Here is a 23,653-nt window from a genome sequence, read left to right as displayed (position 1 = left end):
CTCTGGCTACCCCTCTCCCCCATGGATTACTGCCTTGTCATGACGAAGGGGCTTGCGTAATTCAATGAAGCTATGAGCTATGCCATGCAGGGCCACCCAAGACGGACAGGTCATAGCAGAGAGTTCTGACAAACATGACCCATTGGAGAAGGAAATGGCAACCCACTCCAGTATCTTTGCCATGAAAACTCCATGGACAGTACAAAAAGGCAAAAAGATATGACGCTGGAAGTTGAGCCCCTCAGATCGAAAGGTGTCCAATATGCTATTGGGGAAGAGCAGAGGGCTAGTACGAGTAGTGCCAGAAAGAGTGAAGTGACTGGCCCAAAGCCGAAAGGATGCTCAGCTGTGGATGTATCTGTTGATGAAAGGAAAATCTGATGCTGTAAAGATCTATTCTCCATAGGAACCTGGAACATAAGATCCATGAATCAAGGCAAGCTGGACATGGTCAAACAAGAGATGACAAGACTGAACATTGACATCTTAGGAATCAGTGAACTAAAATGGACAGGAATGGGTGAATTTAATTCAGATGACCATCAGGTATACTGCTGCAGGCAAGAATCCCTCAGAAGAAATGGAGTAGCCTTATAATCAATAAAAGAGTAGGAAAAGCAATACTGGGATGCAATCCCCAAAATGACAGAATGATCTCAGTTCGAATCCAAGGCAAACCATTCAATATCGCAGTTATCCAAGTCTATGCCCCAACCACGGATGCTGAAGAGGATGAAATTGACTGGTTCTATGAAGCCCTACAGCACCTTATAGAATTAACACCAAAAAATTATGTCCTTATCATCATGGGGGATTGGAATGTTAAAGTAGGAAGCCAAAAGATAACCAGAATAACAGGCAAGTTTGGCCTTGGAGTACAAAATGAAGCAAGGCACAGGCTGGTAAAATTTTGTCAAGAGAATACGATGATCATAGCAAACACTCTTTTCCAACAACCCAAGAGATGACTCTACATATGGACATCACCAGACGGTCAACACAGAAATCAGATTGACTATGTGCTCTGCAGCCAAAGATGGAGAAGCTCTATACAGTCAGTAAAAACAAGACCAGGAGCTGATTGTGGCTCAGATCATGAGCTTCTCATTGCAAAATTTAGGCTTAAATTGAAGAAAGTAGGGAAAAGCACTAGGCCACTCAGGTATGAACTAAATCATATCCCTGATGAATATACAGTAGAGGTGACAAATAGATCCAAGGAATTAGATCTGATAGAGTGCCTAAAAAATTATGGATGGAGTTTTGCAACATTGTACAAGAGGTAGCAACTAAAACCATCCCAAAGAGAAAGAAATGCAAGAAAGCAAAATGGCTGTCTGAGGAAGCTTTGCAAATAGCTGAGGAAAGAAGGGAAGCGAAAGGCAAAGTAGAAAGAGATACCCAATTGAATGCAGAATTCCAGAGAATAGCTAGAAGAGATAAGAATACCTTCTTAAATGAACAGTGCAAAGAAATAGAAGAAAACAATAGGATAGGGAGGACCAGAGATCTCTTCAAGAAAATTGGAGATATGAAAGGAACGTTTCATGCAAAGATGGGCATGATAAAGGACCAAAATGGCAGGCAGAAGAGATTAAGAAGAGGTGGCAAAATTACACAGAAGAACTATACAAGAATGAGCTTAACATCCCTGATAACCACAATGGGGTGATCACTTACCTGTAACCAGACATCCTGGAATGTGAAGTCAAATGGGCCTGAGCAACAACAAACTTAGTCGAGGAGACAGTATTCCAGCTGAGCTATTCAAAATCTTAAAAGACAATGCAGTAAAAGTGCTACACTCAATTTGCCAGCAAATTTGGAAAACTCAACAGTGGCCACAGGATTGGAAAAGTTCAGTTTATATTCCAATTCCAAAGAAAGGCAATGCCAAAGAATGTTCAAATTATCACACCATTGCACTCATTTCACTTGCTAGTAAAGTTATGCTTAAAATCCTACAAGCTAGGCTCCAGCAATATGTGGATCGAGAACTACCAGAAGTACAGGCAGGATTTCGAAGAGGCAGAGGAACTAGAGATGAAATTGCCAACATACGCTGGATCATGGAGAAAGATAGGGAATTCCAGAAAAACATCTACTTCTGCTTCATTGACTATGCTAAAGCCTTTGATTCTATGGATCACAACAAATTCTGGCAAGTTCTTAAAGAGATGGGAGTACCAGACCATCTTATTTGTCTCTTGAGAAACCTATATGCGGGTCAAGAAGCAACAGTGAGAACTGGACACAGAACCACTGATTGGTTCAAAATTGGGAAAGGAGTCTGGCAAGGCTGTATACTGTTACCCTGACTATTTAACTTATATGCCGAACACATCATGAGAAAGGCGGGGCTAGATGAGTCAAAAATTGGAATTAAGATTGCCGGGAGAAATATCAATAATGCCAGATATGCAGATGATACCACTCTAATGGCAGAAAGCAAAGATGCTTCACCTCTTGATGCTGGTGAAGAAGAAGCGTGCAAAAGTTGGCTTGAAACTGAACATTAAGAAAACTAAGATTATGGCATCCGGCCCTCTCAATTCCTAGCAAATAGATGGGGAAGAAATGGAGGTAGTGACAGACTTTATTTTCCTGGGCTCTAAGATCACTGCAGATGGGGATTGCAGCCAAGAAATTAAAAGACGCTTGCTCCTAGGGAGGAAAGCTATGGCAAATCTAGACAGCACACTAAAAAGCAGAGACATCACCCTGCCAACAAAAGTGTGTATAGTCAAGGCTATGGTTTTCCCAGTTGCAATGGATGGCTGTGAAAGTTGGACCATAAGAAAGTCTGAGCGCCAAAGAATTGAGACCTTTGAACTATGGTGCTGGAGAAGACTCCTGCGAGTCCCTTGGACTGCAAGGCGATCAAACCGGTCAGTCCTAGAGGAGATCAACCCTAACTGTGCTATAGAAGGCCAGATTCTGAAGATGAAACTCAAATACTTTGGCCACTTAATGAGAAGGAAGGACTCACTGGAGAAGAGCCTAATGCTGGCAAAGATTGAGGGCAAAAGAAGAATGGGATGACAGAGAATGAAGTGGCTGGAACGAATCACTGAAGCAATCGGTGTGAGTTTAAATGGACTCCAGAGGATGGTAGAGGACAGGAAGGCCTGGAGGAATGTTTTCCATAGGGTCGCAATGGGTCGGACATGACTTTGCAACTAACAACAGCAACAAAAAACACACTACCATAAACTGTGATTTAAAACTAATATTTCTGAGTTTATACCAAATATCAAATCAAGCAAGCAAATAATATTATGACCTACATGGATGAGTCTATATTAAAAGATAAAGATAAATTAAAGTTGACTTCAACTTTTGATAATTTTTCCATAAAATTTTCTTGGCAGCAATAGTGAGGTAGGTTGCTATTTTATTTCCAAGATGTTTATGTGACTTCCCAATCTATTGGATCTCATTTACTTATGCTAAAATCCATGCAATCCAATTACTAACAGATAATCTGTGGTCTCCCAAGCATATTAGTTTCTTTCCCTTGGAGAAAAAAACTAAAACATTTACAGTTTGGATCTTCCGGTTTAGCCAAAACAAAAAGTGAGGAAGGACATGATCAAGGTGTATAACATTATGGAAAAAGTGGATAGAAAGAATAGCTTGTCCATCCTTACAGTGTTTCCCAACCTTAGCAATATCAAGATGTGTAGACCTCAACCCATACTAGCTGGAGAATTCTGGGAGTTCAACTCCACACATTTTAATATTGCTAAGGTTGAGAAAGACTGCTTTAAAATACTAGGGCTAGGGTTGATTGGAGGATTAAAAGGAGACAAAAGAAAGCATAGTATTTATATAACGTATAATTAGCCTGTGGAATTCATCCCTTACTTGCCCTAGTGATATATCCTGATTTGGATGGCTTTAAGTGGAACTGAATAAATTTTCAGAAGACAGTTCTATTCATTTTGAACATTCCATGCCACCTTTGTAATGGAGCCAGTATTCCTTCCAGGATATGAAGAAAGTTAAGGAAAGTGGAAGTTCTGATTGGGATCTTACAAACTACTGATGACTTTAAGGTTCCTCAGCTGACCGTTAAGGATGAGAGAGTCAATGAAAAGAGGACATGCTCTAAAATGGTCATCAAAGCATTATTAATTATGTAAATAATTAATAAAATATTATCACCCATTCATCTTATTCCCCTATTTTTCATCTTGGAAGGGTCTCAGAGCAATTTACAGACTGTTTGCCTTTAACAAATAAAATATGTAGGAAAAATAACCCACATTAATTCTGAAAGGTTGTAACTAGGAGACATAAAAGCAGAAAATTTATCCATGTGACTATTGCTGTTTATCTTTCTGGTAAAAGTTTGCATGTCTGCATTCATTTACATAAATTGTATATATCCAGCCAGGCGGATTAAAAAAAAAGTTGCTTTTATTTTGTTCTCTGTATAATGCAGAAAGCCAAATCAATGCTCTTTAATAATATTATATATTTTGGGAAGAATGCCACTACGTTCAAAAACAACCATTTTTCATTTGATATTTTTATTTTATTAACAAGATTTTTGTGGAACTGAATCAATTCATCAAGCAAAATTGTAGCAGTGACTGATTTCCCATTTCTGGAATTGTTTGACCATTTACTAAATATAAGTCGATACCGACTAACAAATTAAAATGCTTATAATTGCAATTCTTCTCCCTCCCCCAAATATAAAATATATTTATGTGGAATAAATATATTTAAACTAACTGAATATCGGTATAAAATGAGATAATTCTACAGATGCCACAACAACAAAACTAACAGAACATCTTGTAGAAGATGAACCACAGCAGCCTTTTCCAAATTCTCCAGATGTTTTGTACTGTAACTCTCACCACTCTGAAGCTACAGTATATCTGAATGATGGATGTTCAACACAATTGGAGGACACTATGTTGGGGTGGCTGCCTTTGGGAAATATAGACAGCCATACAGAAAAGTGTGCACCAGTCAAAAGCATGTTTTCATAGAATGTAAGAATGCAGAATTGGGGGGAAAATGGATCTTCCTTCTGAATTCAAGGCATAGGATTTTGGTATCAGGATGGATTATCTGCATCTACTTGACTCTACATCCGTATTTCCCAACCATGGCAACTTTAAGATGTCTGAACTTCAACTCCCAGAATTCCCCAGCCAACAGAGTTGAAGCATGCTGGGGAATTCTGTTGGTTAAAGTCTAGACTTTTTAAAGTTGTCAAACTTGAAAACCACTGCTCTAGATTGCTTTGGACCATTTTGTTTCTCATGGCTAATGTGATGTAACAGCCTATCAAAAGGACAAGAAGAGCATCATCCCAAATGAGTGAGGCTTCCTGTACATTATTTCATGCTCCGGCCCTGATCACGAATGATCACAGCACCCCATTCCCATGAGGTGCTGATGCCTCATGGGAATGGGGCCCCAATTCACTGCTTTCTTGAGGGTTTTGCTTATATTTGGATCTGGGAGAGAGAACCTTCATTCATTTATCTGCTCCCAATCTCCAGAGGCTGCTAGAGGGAAATTTTTGCCCCCCCCCACAATTTTTACCTCCTTTTCTCCTTCCTTTACTCCTGTCTTGCCCCTGACTGCCGTGACTGTGTTCCACCCCAATCCCAGCTTCTTCCTGTCTCAGTTTAGTTCAGTTCTTTTGAAAGATTAATGATTCTGAGCTTCTTACTGGGCCTTCTCTTGGGACGTGGCCGCGACTTGCAAGGAAGTCTTGCATCCTGCCCCAGCTTCTCTTCTCTTTTCTCTTCTCTTCTCTTCTCCCCTCCCCTTCTCTTTTCATCTTCATCTTTTCAGAAGACCTCAATCCAGATCTCAATCTAAATAAAGTTGTCACTTCTATTCGTTATATTAGTTTTTCTTCTTTCCAACACCTTTCACTTTTTGCTTTCCCGTTCTGTTTTTTTCTCTTCTTTTGGTATTCTTTTCGTACCCAGAATCTCTTGCCCCACTTTTAGAACCTCAGTTTTTATACTTACAACCCTCCTTCCCCACTCGCTGCCTTTCATTTTTCCATCCATGATCCCCCCCCCCTAATCTCTTCTATCCGCCCGCCACCATCTCTCCCCTCCCCACTCGACTCTCAGCTCACACAGGTCGCGATTCCCTTAATCTCACATTGGGCGCTGTAGCGCGCTCTCACGTCGCTCTCCGTGGTGCTGAAACCCCAACCTTGGGCGGCGTCCCGGTTTTCGGGACAGGGAAAGTTCGCGCTGCAGCTCCGAGTCAGCCCTGGCACCATCAGTCGCCGTTTTCGCAAATCCCTTGCCGGAGGCTGACCCCCCTAGTGGTTAGGTGCCTGCGGAAGCGCGGGGAGAGAGTGGGACCCTCTGCAGCGTCCCACGTAGGGCGCGGGCACTAGTGCGCGGCGGCAGAGCTGCCCCCATGACGCTTCAGGCCGTGTTGGTGGATCGGGCAGGGCGCCAGGCGGCAGCGCCGTTGATGGTCGCATCCCCACGTACCGCTCCTCAAGTTGACAGATCTCGAGGGTCCTAGAGAAAACTGAGAGACCGGTAGAGAGAAGGGGAAGAAGAAAAGAGCTAGAAAGGAAAGAGTAGGCAAGAAAAGAACGAAAATCGAGGGAAGAGGGAAAGAAGCTCACGAAACGAGCAAAAGAAAGGCATCGGGGGAGAGGAACGGGTTGAGATCGCTGTGCAACCCAGTCTCTCCCCAAGAAGCCTTCCTGATGTTGTGGCTTTAACTGCTCGTGTCTCCAAAGAGTGGGAAAGGAGCGGGGCAGGGAGATCCCCGCGCTTCTTTCTTTTAATCAAGGAAGCAAAACGCCATGGAGTTTCGAAAAGAAGAGTTTAAGAAGTTGGCTGGAAGGACCTTGGGGCAGATAAACAGGTAAGAATTCGTCATTGCCTGCCTGGTATCTTTTCTCTCTTTGAAACCGCAAACAAATGGGGGGAGGGGAGGGGGTATAACAAAGTTTACTGCCAAGAGAAAAATAAAGGGGTCTAAATCCTAAACTGTAACTATTCAAAACAGTACATGTAAATGCTCTACGTTTTCATTGAATTGTAGAGTAAACTGGAATTGAGAATGGTGTGTGTGTGGGGGGGCGATTGCAAGAGGTTATAACTATCATAGGCAATGCCCACACTTTACACATACTTGTATCCTCAGTTACTCCCTTATAGTTTATGCACATTTTCTAGCTCGCAGGCTGCACTTAAACAGATACACATGCAACTGGCAAGGTCTTTAAAGTAATGACATCCATTTCAATGTTGTTGCTGTATTTCTTGTATATTCTCACAAGAATCACCAAGCTTGTCTCATCCTAACACTTCAGGTCTGAAAAATAGTCTCCTGTTATTGTACTCATTCCCAACTACATAGTCCGTGGAGAATGGAGGTTAAATTCGGGTCAATTCTCTACCTCACTGGAGTGTTGTGTGCAAGTCAAATGGGGATTGTGGGAATTACATATCATTTTCTGATTTAATTAGGTGGAATTAAAATATACAAGCCACATATAATTGCATACTTATCTGAGTGCTCAGCTACTGGAGGTTAACCATGATTAACTAGCATTCTCACACAGCACAATATATATTTTCTATAAATTTTACATACATGCACTCAAGACCATAAACTACTTTTCTTTCTCTTTCCATTTTTACTTTATTTTTTTCATGTGTGTCCCTGCTTAGAGAATCCACTTTATATTTAAGATATATATATATCACCAGATGGAATCTCTTGGCTACAAACCTGAATGCTTCAGTTTATTTTGTATCACTGTGTTTGTATGCTTCAGATACACAGGGAAATCATTTTTCTAGTTCTACAAATCACATTTAAACTATTTCATATCTTCCCTTGCTCCTATCTTTAGTATTTTAGCATTTACCAAACATTATATGTTTGGTCACCAGAATGTGATGATGAAAGAAGTAACCATGAGAAGAACAAGAGAAGCGAAATATTTCTATTTTTAACCTTCATCTATCCATTTCTCCACCTCACCCCATAAGTCTGAGTGGTTTCTACCACTCTGCCTTACTATTTCTGCTGCCATCACTATGATACATCCACAGACTTCCCAATATATCTAAATCTTTTTTGGGGATGAATATTATATTTTCACTTATTTTATTAAATTTGCTAAGCCTTTTATCAACCCAAAGAATAATTTTGCTAGCAGATGATGGGTTTTAACATAGTAAGCTAGTCAAATTCATATTAGTTTCTTCATCATACTGTGAAAGGAATGTTTGAATACTAAGCCCATTGAGATCAAATTCTCAACAATCTAAATCTTAAGAAAAAAACAAGAGGTTTTGGATAGCCACAATCAAAACAGCTCAATTCCCATGAAGGCAAACCCAATGTAGGATAGTATATTCCTCTAGGAATGGCTCATCAGCTATCATTGAAACATCCCCACACCCACTCCACTTCTTTTCAAGCAAGGCCTTCTAAAGTTCTATGAGGTCAAACAAGGCTCCGGTCGATGCAGCTGAGAAGATCATTGCTATTTAAAAATAAACAAAGCCAAGCAAAGAAAAACTAAAATAAAAATTCCAACCCACCATAGAGATACATTGGGAGGAGTCTGACTGCCACAGCAAAATTGCTTTACGTAATTGGCATGGATTCCAGTTTGAAATATGCACCGTCATGGTAGAACATAAAATATTCACCAGAGTTATAAGTGGCTGGAGAGTTCTCTCTCTCTCTCTCCCCCCCGCCCCATTTCTAGAAGTATATTTAAACTCACAAGGACGTATACTTCTTCCCATAACTCTTGTTGTGTGTGACTAAAATGGATAGTTATGCAGACAACAAAATATCCCTTCTGCAAATATGGTTCCCTGGGGACAACATAAAGATTTGTAAGACATCTCTATGAATGCATAAGAATTTGGAGTACCCAGTTCAATGAAATTAATCAGGCTCACCCTCAGCATCTAGAATATCCTTTGCTGTTAAAAAAAAAAGAAAGAAATCGAAGCCAAGTTTCTAAGCTAAATTTGAAAACAAGAAATAGAACTTTAGAATGCCAGGAAAAGATTGAATAAGGCCAGTATAGCACCATTCCTAGTAGCAGAAATTATAGAAGAAGTATGCAAATGTGCTTCCTTTGCATAATTTATTCAGGTGCAGAATCTGTTTTTCTTCAGGCTGAATTTGGATTGTCCCAGGATGGTACCAAGTCCTGAATACACACATACATGGATATCATCTCTTTATAAACAGCTTTTGAACTTCAGGACTGATCAATGATCTACTTCTTAAGGAAACCAGGGCATAGGGTGGAGCCACAGCTTATGAGCTTCCGTGTGTACTCTGACTCAGCAACAGCCATTAATCCATAGCTTTGAGATCCATAGCAACAAAGACAGTATGGAGCCTCCAAAACGAATGATGGGCAGCCAATCCTAAGAAATTTTTTGCACCTTTGCTTAAAACTGGGGGGGGGAGATGGAGGGATGATAGTAAATTCCTCATCCATATTCAAGAGTATGCCAGCTTTCATGCCAAGCATGGCCATAAATTTGAACACTAAAACCTGCATTCAGATACTTACTTAACAGCAGAAAGTAACAGATATGATAGAGCTAGATAAATTGTTCTACCAAAAACAAGATAGACGACACCTATGTGCAGAAATCATCCATTTTTACCTGTGTATTTGAGAATCCGTGGTTCTCACCTCACAGCTTCAGCCCTAGAAACTGGGAAGGAATTTTGAAAGTCAGCTCCACTAAGATGTCCAGAAGACACTAGATAACATAGCAGCTGAACTTTCTTAAAGAAAAAAAATATGATCTTCCCTTACTAGCAGTCACTATATAATTAAAACTTGTCAGAGTGAGGCTATGTAGTTAGTTATGGGCCAATGTTTTCTATATTGGAAATTTCCAGATGTGTGGACTTCAGTTCCCAGAATTCCTCAACTAGCACAACCTTCATTGGAGATCCTGGGAAATAACATTTGCTCCTTGGAAGACACTAAAGTTAGATATCAGCAAAAGATATCAGCAGAAGACTGGGATTGGGATGGGGAGATATGAGAATCATAGCTACAAATTTCTACTGGGAAGGGCTGTAGAAGACAGGAGCATAAAGGGCTGTGGAAGACTGTGTCATAAAATATATTTGACCAGAGGTGGCTCAACCACACTTATAATAAAAATGGCAAAATAAACTGTTCCTCGGTTTTACATGTAATGGAGCAAAACAGCAAGTCAGTCTGTGGCTAGTTGATACGGCACTCAATTAAAATGGGGATGGATAGATTGTCATTTGAAATATTGTGGGTCACACAGTTATGTGTTAGCATTTTGTGTGAACTAGACATGCTAAGCCATACAGTTTAGCTCTCTGGGCCTAGCATGTCATACAAACAGAACAACTGCATTTTTGTTAACTGGATTTAAGGTTTATTGCATGACTTCATCCTCTGTATCCTGCAGGTAAGTTTTATTTTATTGCTGTCTCTTAGCTATTTCTTAAATATGTTCCTCAGAGAGCCAGATTGAAGAGAAAGCAAGTTAAGACCGAGAAAGAACCTTCAATCCTCAGCACTCCTTACCAGTCAAGGACTTTATATTATCTAGACCAGGGGTGTCAAACTCAAGGCCTGGGGACCAGATCTGGTCCATGGGGTACTTAGATCTGGCCCACAGGGCCACCCTGAAAACAGCAAAGAACTGGCCTGCAGTGCCTCTGCCAACAAAAATGGAGCTCTGTTTTTGTTGGCAGAGGATTGCAGGGAGCCACTGCAGCCAAAAATGGAGCTTGGGAGCCCATTTTTGCTGGCAGAGCGCTAGGGCCACCACAGGTGCCCCAACACAAGTGATGTCAAGCTAGCCATGCTCATCCTGACCATGGCCACCCTAGTCCCCAAGGTCAAACACAGCCTGATGCGTCCCTCAATGAAATTGAGTTTGATACTCCTGATCTAGACCCATGCGGCCCATGCTTGATGAGTCTTGAAGGACACTGTTTCTTTCACCAGTGATTGACATTGAGGTCTCCAGGCTAACAGGGGAAATCCCAGTTTTGCTTCATCTTCTTACTCTTCCCCTTGTTCACCACCTTCTACAAGTGTGAAATCAGGAACGTACATGGGTGGAGTGCAATGGAAGAAAAGAGTGGATGGACAGTAAATGGGCAACAGTGACACAGTGAAGAGGAGGTAGACATTCAGAAAGACAAGGGAAGATACATTTGAAGGAATCTATTCCAACATCGTAACACTGGAGTTAGATAATAAGGCAACTATTGCTTAGTGGGGTTGTCTTTGAAAACCAGTCACCAGAATTTGGGTAACTAGAAAAGAAATCTTTATCTGCAGTGTGGCTACCATTTTCTGCTCTATATTTTGTATTTAGATCATAGTTGTCTAGGCTTGTCTGGGCCACACCGAGTGAAGAGTAATTGTTTTGGGCCATATATAAAATATACAATATAGTTAATGCATATAAATAACAAACTTCCTTTATTTTTTCATGTTCTATTATCTTGTGGGGCCACATTACTCACTGTACAGGGCCATATGTGACCATGGGCTGCAGGTTGGACGTACCTGATTTAGGTAATAAATGCAAAATATCTTTGTATAGAAGGCTTTTGTTTCATAATATCACCTCTCCTTCGATCAAACATTTCCATTTTGTTTTTTACAGAATTGTGTCACTCTCTAGTTGTCCTGAGGACTTGGGTGAAATAAATAAAGTATTCTGATTTATGCCAGGTTTGGACAGCCAAGATAGCCAAATTGTTCCAGCCCCTTTCAATTATTATCTGACTTTGTGCCTTCTCTGACTTTGTGCCTTCTGTATGTTCTGGATTGTTTCCCACAATTTTTCACCAACATGGTTTTCAAAGGGTGATGAGAGCTACAGTCCAAATCACCTGGGAGATGCCAACTTGGTCTAGAGCACACAGTGCTCTGAGTAATAGAAAGGATGGCCAACTCAGTAGGTTGATGCCTTCTTCAGAATATCCAGAGAATCAAAGGAACATTCTTGCTATTGTTTGTCAGGCAATAAGTCTCAGGTTCTTCCTAGTTCTGTTATTTCAGTAGAATAATCTATGAAGGAGGTAAGCAGTCTGAACTGGGAGGTGGAGATAAATATGTCATCAGTTTGGAATCTTTGTGCTCACACAAGAGACCTACCAGTATATTCTGTTGACCATTATCTAGTGCCTAGTTAGCTGAGACTATTAGTTGATTGGATTCTTGTGTACAGATAGCAATAATAAACTCTTCAGTTCTTTGAACTCAGTGAATGTTTGGTTATTTACACCTGACAATCTATGTACTACATACAAACATCCTTGTTATGCCTGATCTTTAAGAGTTCAAGATTCCCCAAAGAATTTCATGAATCCCAGTTTGATTCTTAAAAGCTTAGAATTGTTTCTACAGGCATACCCTCACCTTAACAAGGCAAAAAACCCCTCTTTTTAAATCCTAATTTTAATGAGAATTATAATTTAAAGGATAAGAAAACTAATACAAACTAAAAAAGAATAAAAGAATAAAAAGAAAAAATAGAAAGTTCAGAAAAGATAGAGTGAAAGAATATATTTATCTAAACAAATCTGTAACGCCTCAATGTTCAGTTCTAATCAGTAAAAGTCCATTAAGGGCTACTGGAGATAACAACACATCTCTTTTGGGCTTGATCAAATAAACCAATCTCATATTCTTTCCCTTTACTTTTAACAATCTTAATCCTTAATCCTCTAAAATAAAGTCATGGAACTTGATTTATTATGACTTTTTCTTTATTTTCTTCTTCTCACAAAATTCTTTACAACTTAACAGATTCTTTTGTAGATCCAATATAAGAAAATTATCCAAATCACTCATTTTGTTTGATAAAATATGAACTAGTTTCATTTATATATCCAATGCAGCAACTCCTTTCACATCATTCTCATGGACTGTGATAAAAATTTAAGCACAAACAAAACAATTTTATAACAAAGTGCCACTTCTTTCATCAAAATCTTTTGTAATTCTCCCTCAAAGCATCACAATTGCATATTCTATATTCTGCAATCATTTATATTAGAGTTGGTGTGATGTAGAAACTAAGGCACTAGATCCAGTGGATGATTGGGAGCCAGTTATTTTCATTCAGCTGAATCTAACTCACAAAGTGGTTGTTATGGGGGGAAATAGGCCTAGGTACTGTGCACTATGCACTTAGATATAAGACATACCAAATAAAAGTACTAATGCTATTAAGAGTAAATGTGAGAACCGATCTGGTATAATGGTTAAAGCATGAGCTAGAAACCAGGAAATGGTGAATTCTAGTCTCACTTTAGACACATAGTCAGCTGGATGATCTTGGGACAGTCCCTCCCAGTTCTAGGAAGAAAGCAATGAAAAGCTATTTCTGAAATCTTCCCAGGAAAACTGCAGGGCCTAATCCATGCATTCACCAGGAGTCAACACTGATTTGAAAGTGTGTGCGTATACATACACATACACACACACTAGCAATAAATAACAAGCTGTGAACCACATTTTAGCATTTTAAAATCATCGCTCCCTGAAGTAGTAAACACACAAAACTGTAATGTAGCACCTAAAATAGATTTAACCATGTTTAAGAGAAAAGGAAAATATTCTGGCCCTACATTTGTGTATTATACTAACCCCACATATTATGTGAAGCTTCCAGGTATCCATCACTCTCCTAAAGGATCCTGGGAAACAGAGGTTAGTTAGGGATCAGAAAAAAAACTTTGCTATCATTTGTTCCCTGTGATTCTCTGTCCTTCTTGCCTTCCATTAATGAAAACTGCAGCCCTGGCTCAGACACACAGACCTTCAAAGTGATTTCAATCATTAGTAAATATATTTCTGAGCCTTCAGCAGTTGGAACAAAAGGTTTGGTGGTATAGCTCTCCTCTGCCAGATATGATTTCAGGCTGGTGCTTGTAGCATTTTCTACACACAAGCAGAGAATAAGACAGCTGGCCCCAGTGCTAATCCCCTGTCTAGCATCCGGCATAAAATCTTTTCGTAGATGTTCGGCTTTCCTGCCCCCAATAGCCTAACCCTTATATAATATGTTCCTGGATGTGTACATTTTGGATGTCTGTATGTGAGACTGACTGATGGTATGTTTAGAACTATGCTAAAATTTGACAGTATTGAATCTGGACATGGAGGCAGGAAATGTATTTGAAAAGCAAGTCCTCAGAAGTAGAAAATAAATGGAAATTCATCCTGTTTGCTTCTAATACAAAAGAAATATTATGTGGAGAAGTTGTGTGTTTTCAGTCATGTAGGGCCACACAGTTAAGAATTAATGGGACTTACAGTATAACATTAAGCGAAGTTGGCCTTAGAAGTGGTAGTCACCCTTTTTTTCTTTCTCACAGCATTTGATTGTGATAATCACTTTGCAGAAAGCTGAAAATGATTTTTCCTCTGTGGCTTATTGAGGTTTAATGAGGGATCAAGGCATTTGCCTGTGTGACAAGATGAGGTTGCCATGCTAAGATTCACAAAACGGGCCTAATGTATTGCATTTTGTTGTATTTGTATGTTTGTTTGTTTTCTATTACTTTATAAGTAATAATAAGTACTTTATAAGTAACTCAATGTGACAAACATACATAACACTCTTTCTTCCTCCTATTGGTCTTGGTAGCACAGTGGTTAAGGTGAAGGACAACCATGCTGGGCTTCTATTCTGTGGAAAAAAGAAGGTTAGAGTAACCTTGTTATCCATGTGGGATCATTCAGACAAGAATCCGAAAGGTGTCTTTTCAAGAGGCAACTGAACTTTCTTGTTTTTCTTGGAAGACATTTTGCTTCTCATCCAAGAAGCTTATTCTTCTGAGCTGAAGAAGCTGCGGAAGCTTCTTGGATGACAAGCGAAATGTTTTCAAAGAAAAACAAGAAAGTTCAGTTGCCTCTTGAAAAAGTACCTTTGGGACAATCATGACCTGGATGACTGAGAATCTCCAGAGATACTCAGACAAGAAGTACAACCAGTGGTATTTGCTTTATTAATAGGGTTACATTAACAGAGTCTTGCAAGGCTGAAAGTATTTCTCCCTGTGACCTCCCTGCTTCTGTACCTGCCAGTTGTCCCATCTGCAGCTCTTCTTACTGTTCCCCAAGGCAATTTCCACATACTTCTACACATCCTGACCTTCAGAGAGAAGGTGGGATATAAGTCAAATAAATGATCAGCTGCACTGGCAGAGTCTTAGCTTTTCTTTTGATTTGTAGTGACTCAGTTTGTTGCATGAATCCAGCCCATTTGGGTAGTTTATGATTCAGTGTATCATGCAAATCCAGAAATCAGTTTGAATTAAACTTTCAAGATGTGGTGAATCAGGTATTAAGGAGTAAACACTAGGGCTGTGTCCATATTTCTTAAGAAAAAGTGTTCCAAATTTCACACATGCACAGTAGTTCTACTATTTATTTCATCAGTTCCTCTTTCATATTAGTGAAAAATATGGCTGCTTTAAGAGTTGTATTACCTTATTTTTACTTGCACAGAATAAAAAACTTCCAAGGCATTGGTTGTTCTTTAATCCCTTGACAATCCTATCCATTGTTATAAATAAGATAGCAATGCCATTAATTAGGGAAAAAAATTAGTACCATTCTTTTACTCCCAAACTATAGCAAAATTTAGAAATAATAAATAAACAAACACATCCTCCTAATAAGCAGAATTAGTGTGATGAATGATTGGAAATAATTATTGAGAACAAATGTCACATTACCAAGATTGTTTAATAATAATTAATCATAAATTAATTTGTAAAAGCGGTCTGTTTCTTAAAAGCAAATGTTTTAGCTAAATGGAAATACAATTTCTTTTCTACAGAATTGTATTGTTTCATTATATAAATGTGCAGTTTACTCTATTTTCAGTATCTTATTCTGTCTATATCATCTATCTATCTATCTATCTATCTATCTATCTATCTATCTATCATCTATCTATTAATCTATCTATCTGTTGAAACTGATATCTTTTACTAATCTTGATTATTTTTCTTTTCTTGGTGTTTATTTATTTATTATGTTATCTTAAAATGAAGTCCTGAGGATGGTTTTACTTCATTTAAAAGTACAAAAGGAAAAAAAGGAAAGGAACTATACATAATGACTGGATTTACACAAATAGGCTAAGCCATAATCTGGTTTATTGGGTTTCAGTTTAGGAAATCCTGTGAGACAAGACATTGTGGTTAACAAACATACATAGCTACACATTTTATTTCCTTGTCTTTCTCTGCATGCTTGTTCTCTGTATCTTTCAATTTCATTCAATCATAGTCAAATACAGTGTTTTAATATTAGCAGGTCCCATTCCTAAAGGTGCACGCACACACACAAAAAGCAAAATCATTAGCACACCATATTGCCCATCTGTTGATGCCACCCACAAACGAAGGCTTTGTTTGTTTCTGTTCATGAGCTTTTATTTGAAGTGACATGTCATTGGCTCCAGGCCAATCTTCTCTTGCTTCATTTCACATGCAGAGAAACCCTTGAAAGAATTGTCAGTGGATTCTTGTTGCAGACTGTCTAATCAACAGTCGCTGAATAGCTGAGCTTTCAAGGCTAGTTTGTTGACCAACCTTTTGCAAAGATCGGCTATGGGAACTGTGAGCTTCATTCTCTTATTGTGGTAATCTTGCAGAAGAGTTTTGGCAAAGAGTATTGGTCTGCTATGAAACTTGGCTTTTGCAAATCTTAATCAAGTAGTATGTCATTTTAGAAATCTCAAAAAAGAAAAGCGCCATGAGTTGAACCACAATTAGTTTTCGGTTCTCACTTAGTTCTCCAATTCATTGAAATCTATGAGAGTTAATGACTTTCTGCACATCTCCTTCAGCTATAATTAAGCTGGATTCAACCCAACCTCAACATATCACTGATTGGGGCTTAAGAGTGCCTTCCTTAATTTGGTACAACTGATTTCAACTAGCTTGTTCTATGACTGGATTCAGATTACATGATAAATTTACTGGAAAAACTATAAGTAGAAGGATTGTTGAAGCATCAAGAAACAAGGAAACTATTTAATTTCAGTGAGATGTGGGTGGTGCATTCTGCTGGCTGTTTTTGGTCTCTCGGTGGCTTTTGATACCTTTATCATGGTATCCTTCTGGTCTGGCTCCAGGACTTGGGAGTGGGTGGCATTGTGTTGGCCTGATTTTTTCCTTCCTCTGGTCTGGCTCCAGTTTGATGTTGATTTACAGGATGGGAAGCCTAGACCACAGTCACTGCTTTGTGGGGTGCTTCACAAGGCTTGCTAAATTCCTCACACCTGTTTAACATCTACATCAAGCCAATGATGATGTTATCGATTAAGTTGAGCCTAACTCTTAATGATTCTATGGCCCAGGTCACATCTTCCAATCTTGCACTACTTCTTAGAGTTTTTCAACACTATGTCTGGTGTCAGCTTTGATAGTGTCCAGCCGCTATGGTTATTGATGGCCTGGTTTCCTTTTATTGCTAACTCTTCCAAACATAACTGTTTCTCCAGAGAATTTCCATGCATGACATGGCCAAAATAAATGAGATGCATTTTCATTTTCACAACTCCACTTTGGGCTGACCAAGTGATGTCATGGAAGCTCTGTGTCTGGAAACTGTGAGGATTTGGCTAGGGAAGAACAGGCTTCAACCCAACTAAGGCAAGACCTAGTGGGTTTCAGTTTTAGGGGCCCTGATTCTGAGGACTGTCCAGTTCTTATTCTGGTTGGGGCTACAGTATCCAAAACAAAACTAGTGCACAATGTGGGATCTCTCCTTCAAGGACAGCCAGGAAGATTTTTACCCAATTTTGTGTTGAGGGTGAAAGTTCATTCTCTAAGCTTGTGGGTTGGTTTTCGAACATTTTGCTACCAGGCTAGGTAACATCTTCAGTGGAGTTTAGGAGATGTCAGTATCAGTGTTCTTCTATCTATAAGGGCTTCATGTGGTCAGTAGGTCTTGTGATGGGTCAGGTATGGGTATGTCTAGTGAGGGTGTTGTGATGGAGAGGTTACATCAGGTGAAGGTCATTGGGAGATGAAGTGCTGGTTGGGGGGGCTTGTGTGGGTTGATTGAGGGTCAGTGCTGTTTCTGGTTAGCTGTGTGATTGATTCGAATTCTGAGGGTTTGTGTCTCTTGATGGAATTGTTTGTGGAGTGCCAGGCTTTGATGAACTCAATCTCCCCATCACAAGACTCCCATTGATGACTCACACCTGACCCATCAAAAGACCCATTACAAGACCCTCACTTGACACACCCACACTTGACCCATCACAAGACATACTGACCCCTCAAAGCCTTTATAAACTGACATCCCCTGAACTCTGCTGAAGATGTTACCTAGCTTGGTAATGAAACATTCAGAAACCAACCCACAAGCTTGGAGAATGGATGTTGACGTACCTGAACGTCCCTTTTCTGACTGCTGCGACTCCAATCCATCGACTGGGTTGTTCTCCTTATTGCTGGGAAACTGAGTGTAGTTTCTTTTTTCTCTCTCCTCTGGTTGACCATGCCCACACTGTGACAAGTCCTCCAGTCTTTCCTCACGAAGGCACCTGAAACCAACGTCTATGAACTGTAACAAAAACACACACAGGACTTCAGGAACAGAAAGCCCAAACAGGGTGGGCATGGATTGGAGTCGCAGCGGTCTGAAAAGGGACATTCAGGTACGTCATCATCCGTTTTCCAGCACGCTGCTCCTCCAATCCATCGACTGGGACCTACCCAAGCTCAATGTCCTGGGCGGGAGGCTGACTGCTTCCTGAGTCATGGTAGGTGGCCACTTGCTGTAAAACTCTATGGCCAAATGAAGTCTCCGCCGAAGCAAAAGAATCAATTTTATAATGTCGTATAAAGGAAGAAGCCGACACCCACGTGGCTGCTCGGCAGATGTCAAGTATGGAGGCTTGAGTAGCCCAGGCAGCCATTGACGCAACACTACGGGTCGAATGTGCATAAATCCTGCCTGGGGTTGGCTTGGCCTTAATGTCATATGCGGTTGAAATGCAGGCTTTGATCCAGCGGCCTACTGTAGCCGATAATACCTTCTTTCCCATCGACAAAGGATGAAACGACACTAGTAAAGCCTCCGAAAGTCTAAAAGAAGCCGTCCGTCGAATGTATTGACGCAAGGCCCTCCTCACGTCTAATGTGTGCCAACTCTTTTCCCGAGGATTATGAGGATCCGGGTAATAGTTCGGGAGAATGATCTCCTGGGCCCTATGAAACCAGGAGTTAATTTTAGGTGTGAAGGATGGGTCTAATCTCATCACCACCCTGTCCGAATAAAATATGCACAGGTCTTTCTGGATCGACAATGCCGTTAACTCGGAAATTCTCTTCGCAGATGTGATGGCGAGCTAAGAAAGTAAGTTTGAAGGTAAGAAATTTAAGCGGAATGGAGCACAGCGGTTCGAAGGGGGCAGAGATAAGCGCCTGAAGCACCAGTGGCAAGTCCCAAGATGAGTATCTATGGACTACTGGAGGAGATATGTTGGCCGCTCCATGTAAAAACCCCTTGATACGGGGGTTCTGTGATAGCGTACGGTGCAGCTCACAAGTAAGCACCGTTGCTAGCACCGTGACCTGCCTCCATAAGGTAGCCGGTGCCAGGCCCTTGGACAACCTGTCCATCAAAAAGTCCAACACATCCGGAATGTCAGCAGATGTGAGATCAACATGGTTAGCTGAACACCAAGTTGCAAAAGCTCTCCACGATGCTTGATAGATATGTGTCGTGGATGGACGTCTGGACGACTGGATGACCTCAATTACTTTGGTGGAAAGCCTGTCCTTCCTCAGCAGGACCCTCTCAAGTGCCAGACGGTCAATCGAAGCCACTGAGGCTCCGGATGGTCGATGACCCACTGGCTGAGAGAGATCACATGCTGAGGAATTGTCCATGGTGGAGACACCAACAGACTCACCAAGTCCGCATACCAAGGTCTGCGTGGCCAGAGAGGCGCCACCAACAGAATCTCCGCTTGTTCCTCCAACAACTTGTTGATCACTCGTGAAATCAGCGGGAGGGGAGGGAAGGCATAAAGCAGCCCGGGGGCCATGGACATCTTAGGGCATTGCAGCCTTCTGCCCCTGTGCACTGGTAGCATGTAAAGAAACGAGGCAGCTGTGCATTTTGAGGTGTGGCGAATAGGTCTATGAGAGGACAACCGAAATGATGAACTATCTCCACAAAGATGCCCGGGTGTAATCTCCACTTGCCTTGGTCGATGCGTTCCCTGCTGAGCTAATCCGCTTGTGTATTTGACTCTCTGGATATGCGATCCGCTTTTAAGGACGCTGTGTGTCGCTCTGCCCAGGCTAGAAGACATTCTGCCTCGATCATCAGGCTCTTGGAACGCGTGCTCCCTTCGCGATTTATATGGGCTTTGGTTGTCATGTCGTCCATCCGGACCAACACGTGCTGTCCCTCCAAGATGGGCTGGAAGTGCCGCAGGGCGAGGCAAACAGCCCTCAACTCCAGCCAGTTGATGCTGTTCGTCCTCTCCGATAGTGACCAATGACCTTGGACGACTTGATCCGACAGGTGGGCACCCCAACCTACGAGGCTTGCGTCTGATGTAAGGATGAGGCGATTGACCTCTAGAAACACACTCCCTTCCTGGATCGCTGGGGACGTCCACCACGTCAGGGATAGCTTCACTTGGGGTGATAAGACAATCCTTGAATGAGATGTGCTGCACCCCATCTTCTGGAATGGCAGTAACAGCCACTGCAGAGGTCTCATGTGTCTGCGTGCCCAGAGAACGATAGCAATACAGGATACCATCTTCCCCAACAGCTGGGACAGTTGAAGAAGAGGTACCTGCCGCTGGGCCATCTGCTGCACCGAGGTCTTGGTACTCCGTATCCTTTCTGGAGAAAGGAATACCTGTCCTTTGGACATATCGATCACCGCCCCCAAATGTAACAGATGTGTCGTCGGGATGAGATGACTTTTTTTGTAGTTGATAGTGAAGCCATGACTTTGGAAACTCCGGAGCACTGCTTCCATGTCCGCTGCAGCCTGAGTCAGAGACGATGATAGGAGGAGGATGTCATCTAAATAACAAAGAAGGCGTATAGGGAGGGACTGTAGCGACGCTGCTATTACTGCCACCAGTTTAGTGAACGTTCTGGGGGCAGAGGACAGTCCGAAGGGCATTGCACAGTACTGAAAATGATGGTTGTTGTACTCGAATCGCAGGTACTGGTGATGCGCCGGGTGGATGGGAACGTACAGATAAGCCTCCCGAAGATCCACTGATTGGAGAAGGTCGTTGCATCTGACGTACTTCAAAATCGATCCCAGAGACTGCATCTTGAACCTTCAATATAAGATGTATTTGTTTAGTCCTTTCAGGTTCAAGATGCCTCTGTGCCCCCCCCCCCCGAAGCCTTGGCCACCAGGAATAGGGTGGAGTAGAATCCGGCCATTTCTTGACCTTTGGGCACTGGTTCTATTGCCCTGATGGCCAGCAGATGAGATATTTCGGATTCCATCAACTGACGTTGTTGGCTGAGGCGGGGGATCGGACAATGATGGAAACAACTGGGAGGAGCCCTGAGAAATTCTAGGCATAGTCCCTGGCGCACAGTGCGTCGAATCCACTCCTCTGGTGTTGAGAGAGCCCATTGGTGGTGGAACTGCTGGAGGTGACTACCAATGGGATCTGATAGTTGAGAGTCATTTTCCTCTCTTGGCGGAACGGAAACTGCCTCCCCTGAAAGGTCGTTTGGAGAATGACTGATTGCGCGAACGGTCTTGAAAGGTCTGCCTATTGGAGCCACGGTCTGTACCCTGGGCAAAGGGTCGTTGAGTGAAGGACCCACTGGGTCCAGAGATGGCTCGAAAGGGCTGTCGCTGGCTGTAAGGCACATATCTGCGGTCAGGTCTACGGTATGAAGAAGGAAGGATCTTCCGTTTCTCTTTATCCTCCACCAATAGAGGCTCCAGGGATGCTCCAAATAAGGACGGAGCCTTGAAAGCTGAGGAAGCCAACCTCCACTTCGCTTTCGAATCCACCTTCCAGTTTTGGAGCCAGAACAGACATCTGTTGGTCACAGAAGACGCCAGAGCACAAGAAGCAAACTTAGCGGCGTTGAGCAACGCATCCGCAGAATACTCAGTAGCTGCAACAATTTTGTTGATATCTTGATGCACGTGTGTCTCGTTGGTAGGGAGACGTTCTTGCAGCTGATGGAGCCATATCAACGTGGCTCTATTAAAGAAAGACGTCACTATAGCCGCTTTGATCGCCCAAGCGGCGGCCTGACGCATCTTTCTAAAACCCAATTCGACTTTACGCTCATCGGACTTCAAGCCATCTAGTGCATCAGCAGAGACAAGCGATGGAGATGACAGGCTGGCAACCGGTGCATCCACAGATAGTACTGCCAATATATCCTCCAATTCCGAAGCTGCACAATAAAGGCGCTTGTCCAACCCACTCGGTGCTGTTAAAGATCCAGGCTGTCCAAATGCACTCTGTACAACTTCAGCAAATAGCGGCGGACAAGGTATAACATCCTTCTTCGGCTTGGCACTCTGAAACAAGGCGTCATGTGGAGCATCCGCCTGTGTAGTGGTGTCAGATGGATTAGTTATCAGACCACATTGAGTGGTGACTTTCGCTTTATGTAAAAGAGATTTAAAAACAGATGGTCGAAATAGACCAGAAAAGAGAGGTTTTTCAGGCAGGAAGCCTTCGTCTTCAGAGAATTCGAGGTCCTCAGGGTCTTCAATAGCCTGGTCAGACTCCTCTGATGATGTATAGTTTGTACGAGTCAAAACAGGCGCCTTGGAAGTGTGACTGGCGCGAACCTGAGCCTGAAGGTCAGCAGAGGCAGTTAGCGGCTTGTTGGAGCCCTGTTGAAGTCCGTCCGCTAGGATTTTTGCCAAGGCATCCAATAGCATGGACTGTAAATCCAGCTGGGCAGTGGGTTCCTCCGGCCAGAGGCCTGCTGCCGTCGGAGTAAAGGTCGCTTCTGGGGCTCATTTGGGTCGCTCAGACTGGACACTTTGATGCGCCAACGAGACATTAGGGAGGGACACAGAAAACCCTTTTGTAGCTTGCAGATTTGACACAGCAGAAGTTCGGTGTCCACGGTGCTCAGAGGCCTGTGACTGATGGCAAGAGGCACTGTCTTTGTCCAAGGATCTTGACGAAGATGAAGGAGGGTCCACGACCTCCTCATCACAGGCCAAGGTGGTTTTGGCTTTCTTGGCCTTGTCAAATTGTTTATCAAGCGCCTTGTGGCACCGCTGCTCAGATCTAGTAGTAGCCAAGAGCTGCGAACGGGAACTCTTGGCTGTCTTGCCAGAGGCCTTAGACTTGGAGTGCTTGTGCCCAGCTCTATGCTGTTCATGGCTAATAGGAGGATCCCAGTCCTGTTCCAGATCCGAAGAGAATTCGGAATCAGCCATTGCTCTGACACCTGTATGTGCCTGTGTGGCAGGAATTGAAAAGGCCACAAGCAAAGGACAAGCCTCAAGCAGAGGTCACTGCCCTTGATAGTTCAGACAGTAATGGGTTCACGCAAATGCAGGTCCAGAAAGGCCTGACAATTAATCAACACGCTGCAAGCCGGGCGGCTGCCCACGTCGTTCTGGCACCGCCAA

General features: G+C 42.1%; 1 protein-coding gene across 1 annotated transcript in view; it reads left to right on the top strand.

The window, feature by feature from the left end:
• Positions 1–6,709: 6,709 nt before the first annotated feature.
• Positions 6,710–23,653, top strand: part of SLC17A7 (solute carrier family 17 member 7) — a 60,074-nt gene continuing 43,130 nt past the window's right edge. Inside the window, exon 1 of the mRNA XM_034423262.3 lies at positions 6,710–6,873. Within this exon, the coding sequence (XP_034279153.1) occupies positions 6,812–6,873 (62 nt within the window). The 5' untranslated portion in view covers positions 6,710–6,811. The remainder of the gene's footprint in view (positions 6,874–23,653) is intronic.

This window comes from Pantherophis guttatus, chromosome 4, assembly GCF_059756535.1.
Source record: "Pantherophis guttatus breed Tessera chromosome 4, ASM5975653v1, whole genome shotgun sequence".
Taxonomy (NCBI): domain Eukaryota; kingdom Metazoa; phylum Chordata; class Lepidosauria; order Squamata; family Colubridae; genus Pantherophis; species Pantherophis guttatus.
Note: the sequence above shows the minus strand (reverse complement) of the source record. Positions and strands in the feature narration are given on the sequence as shown.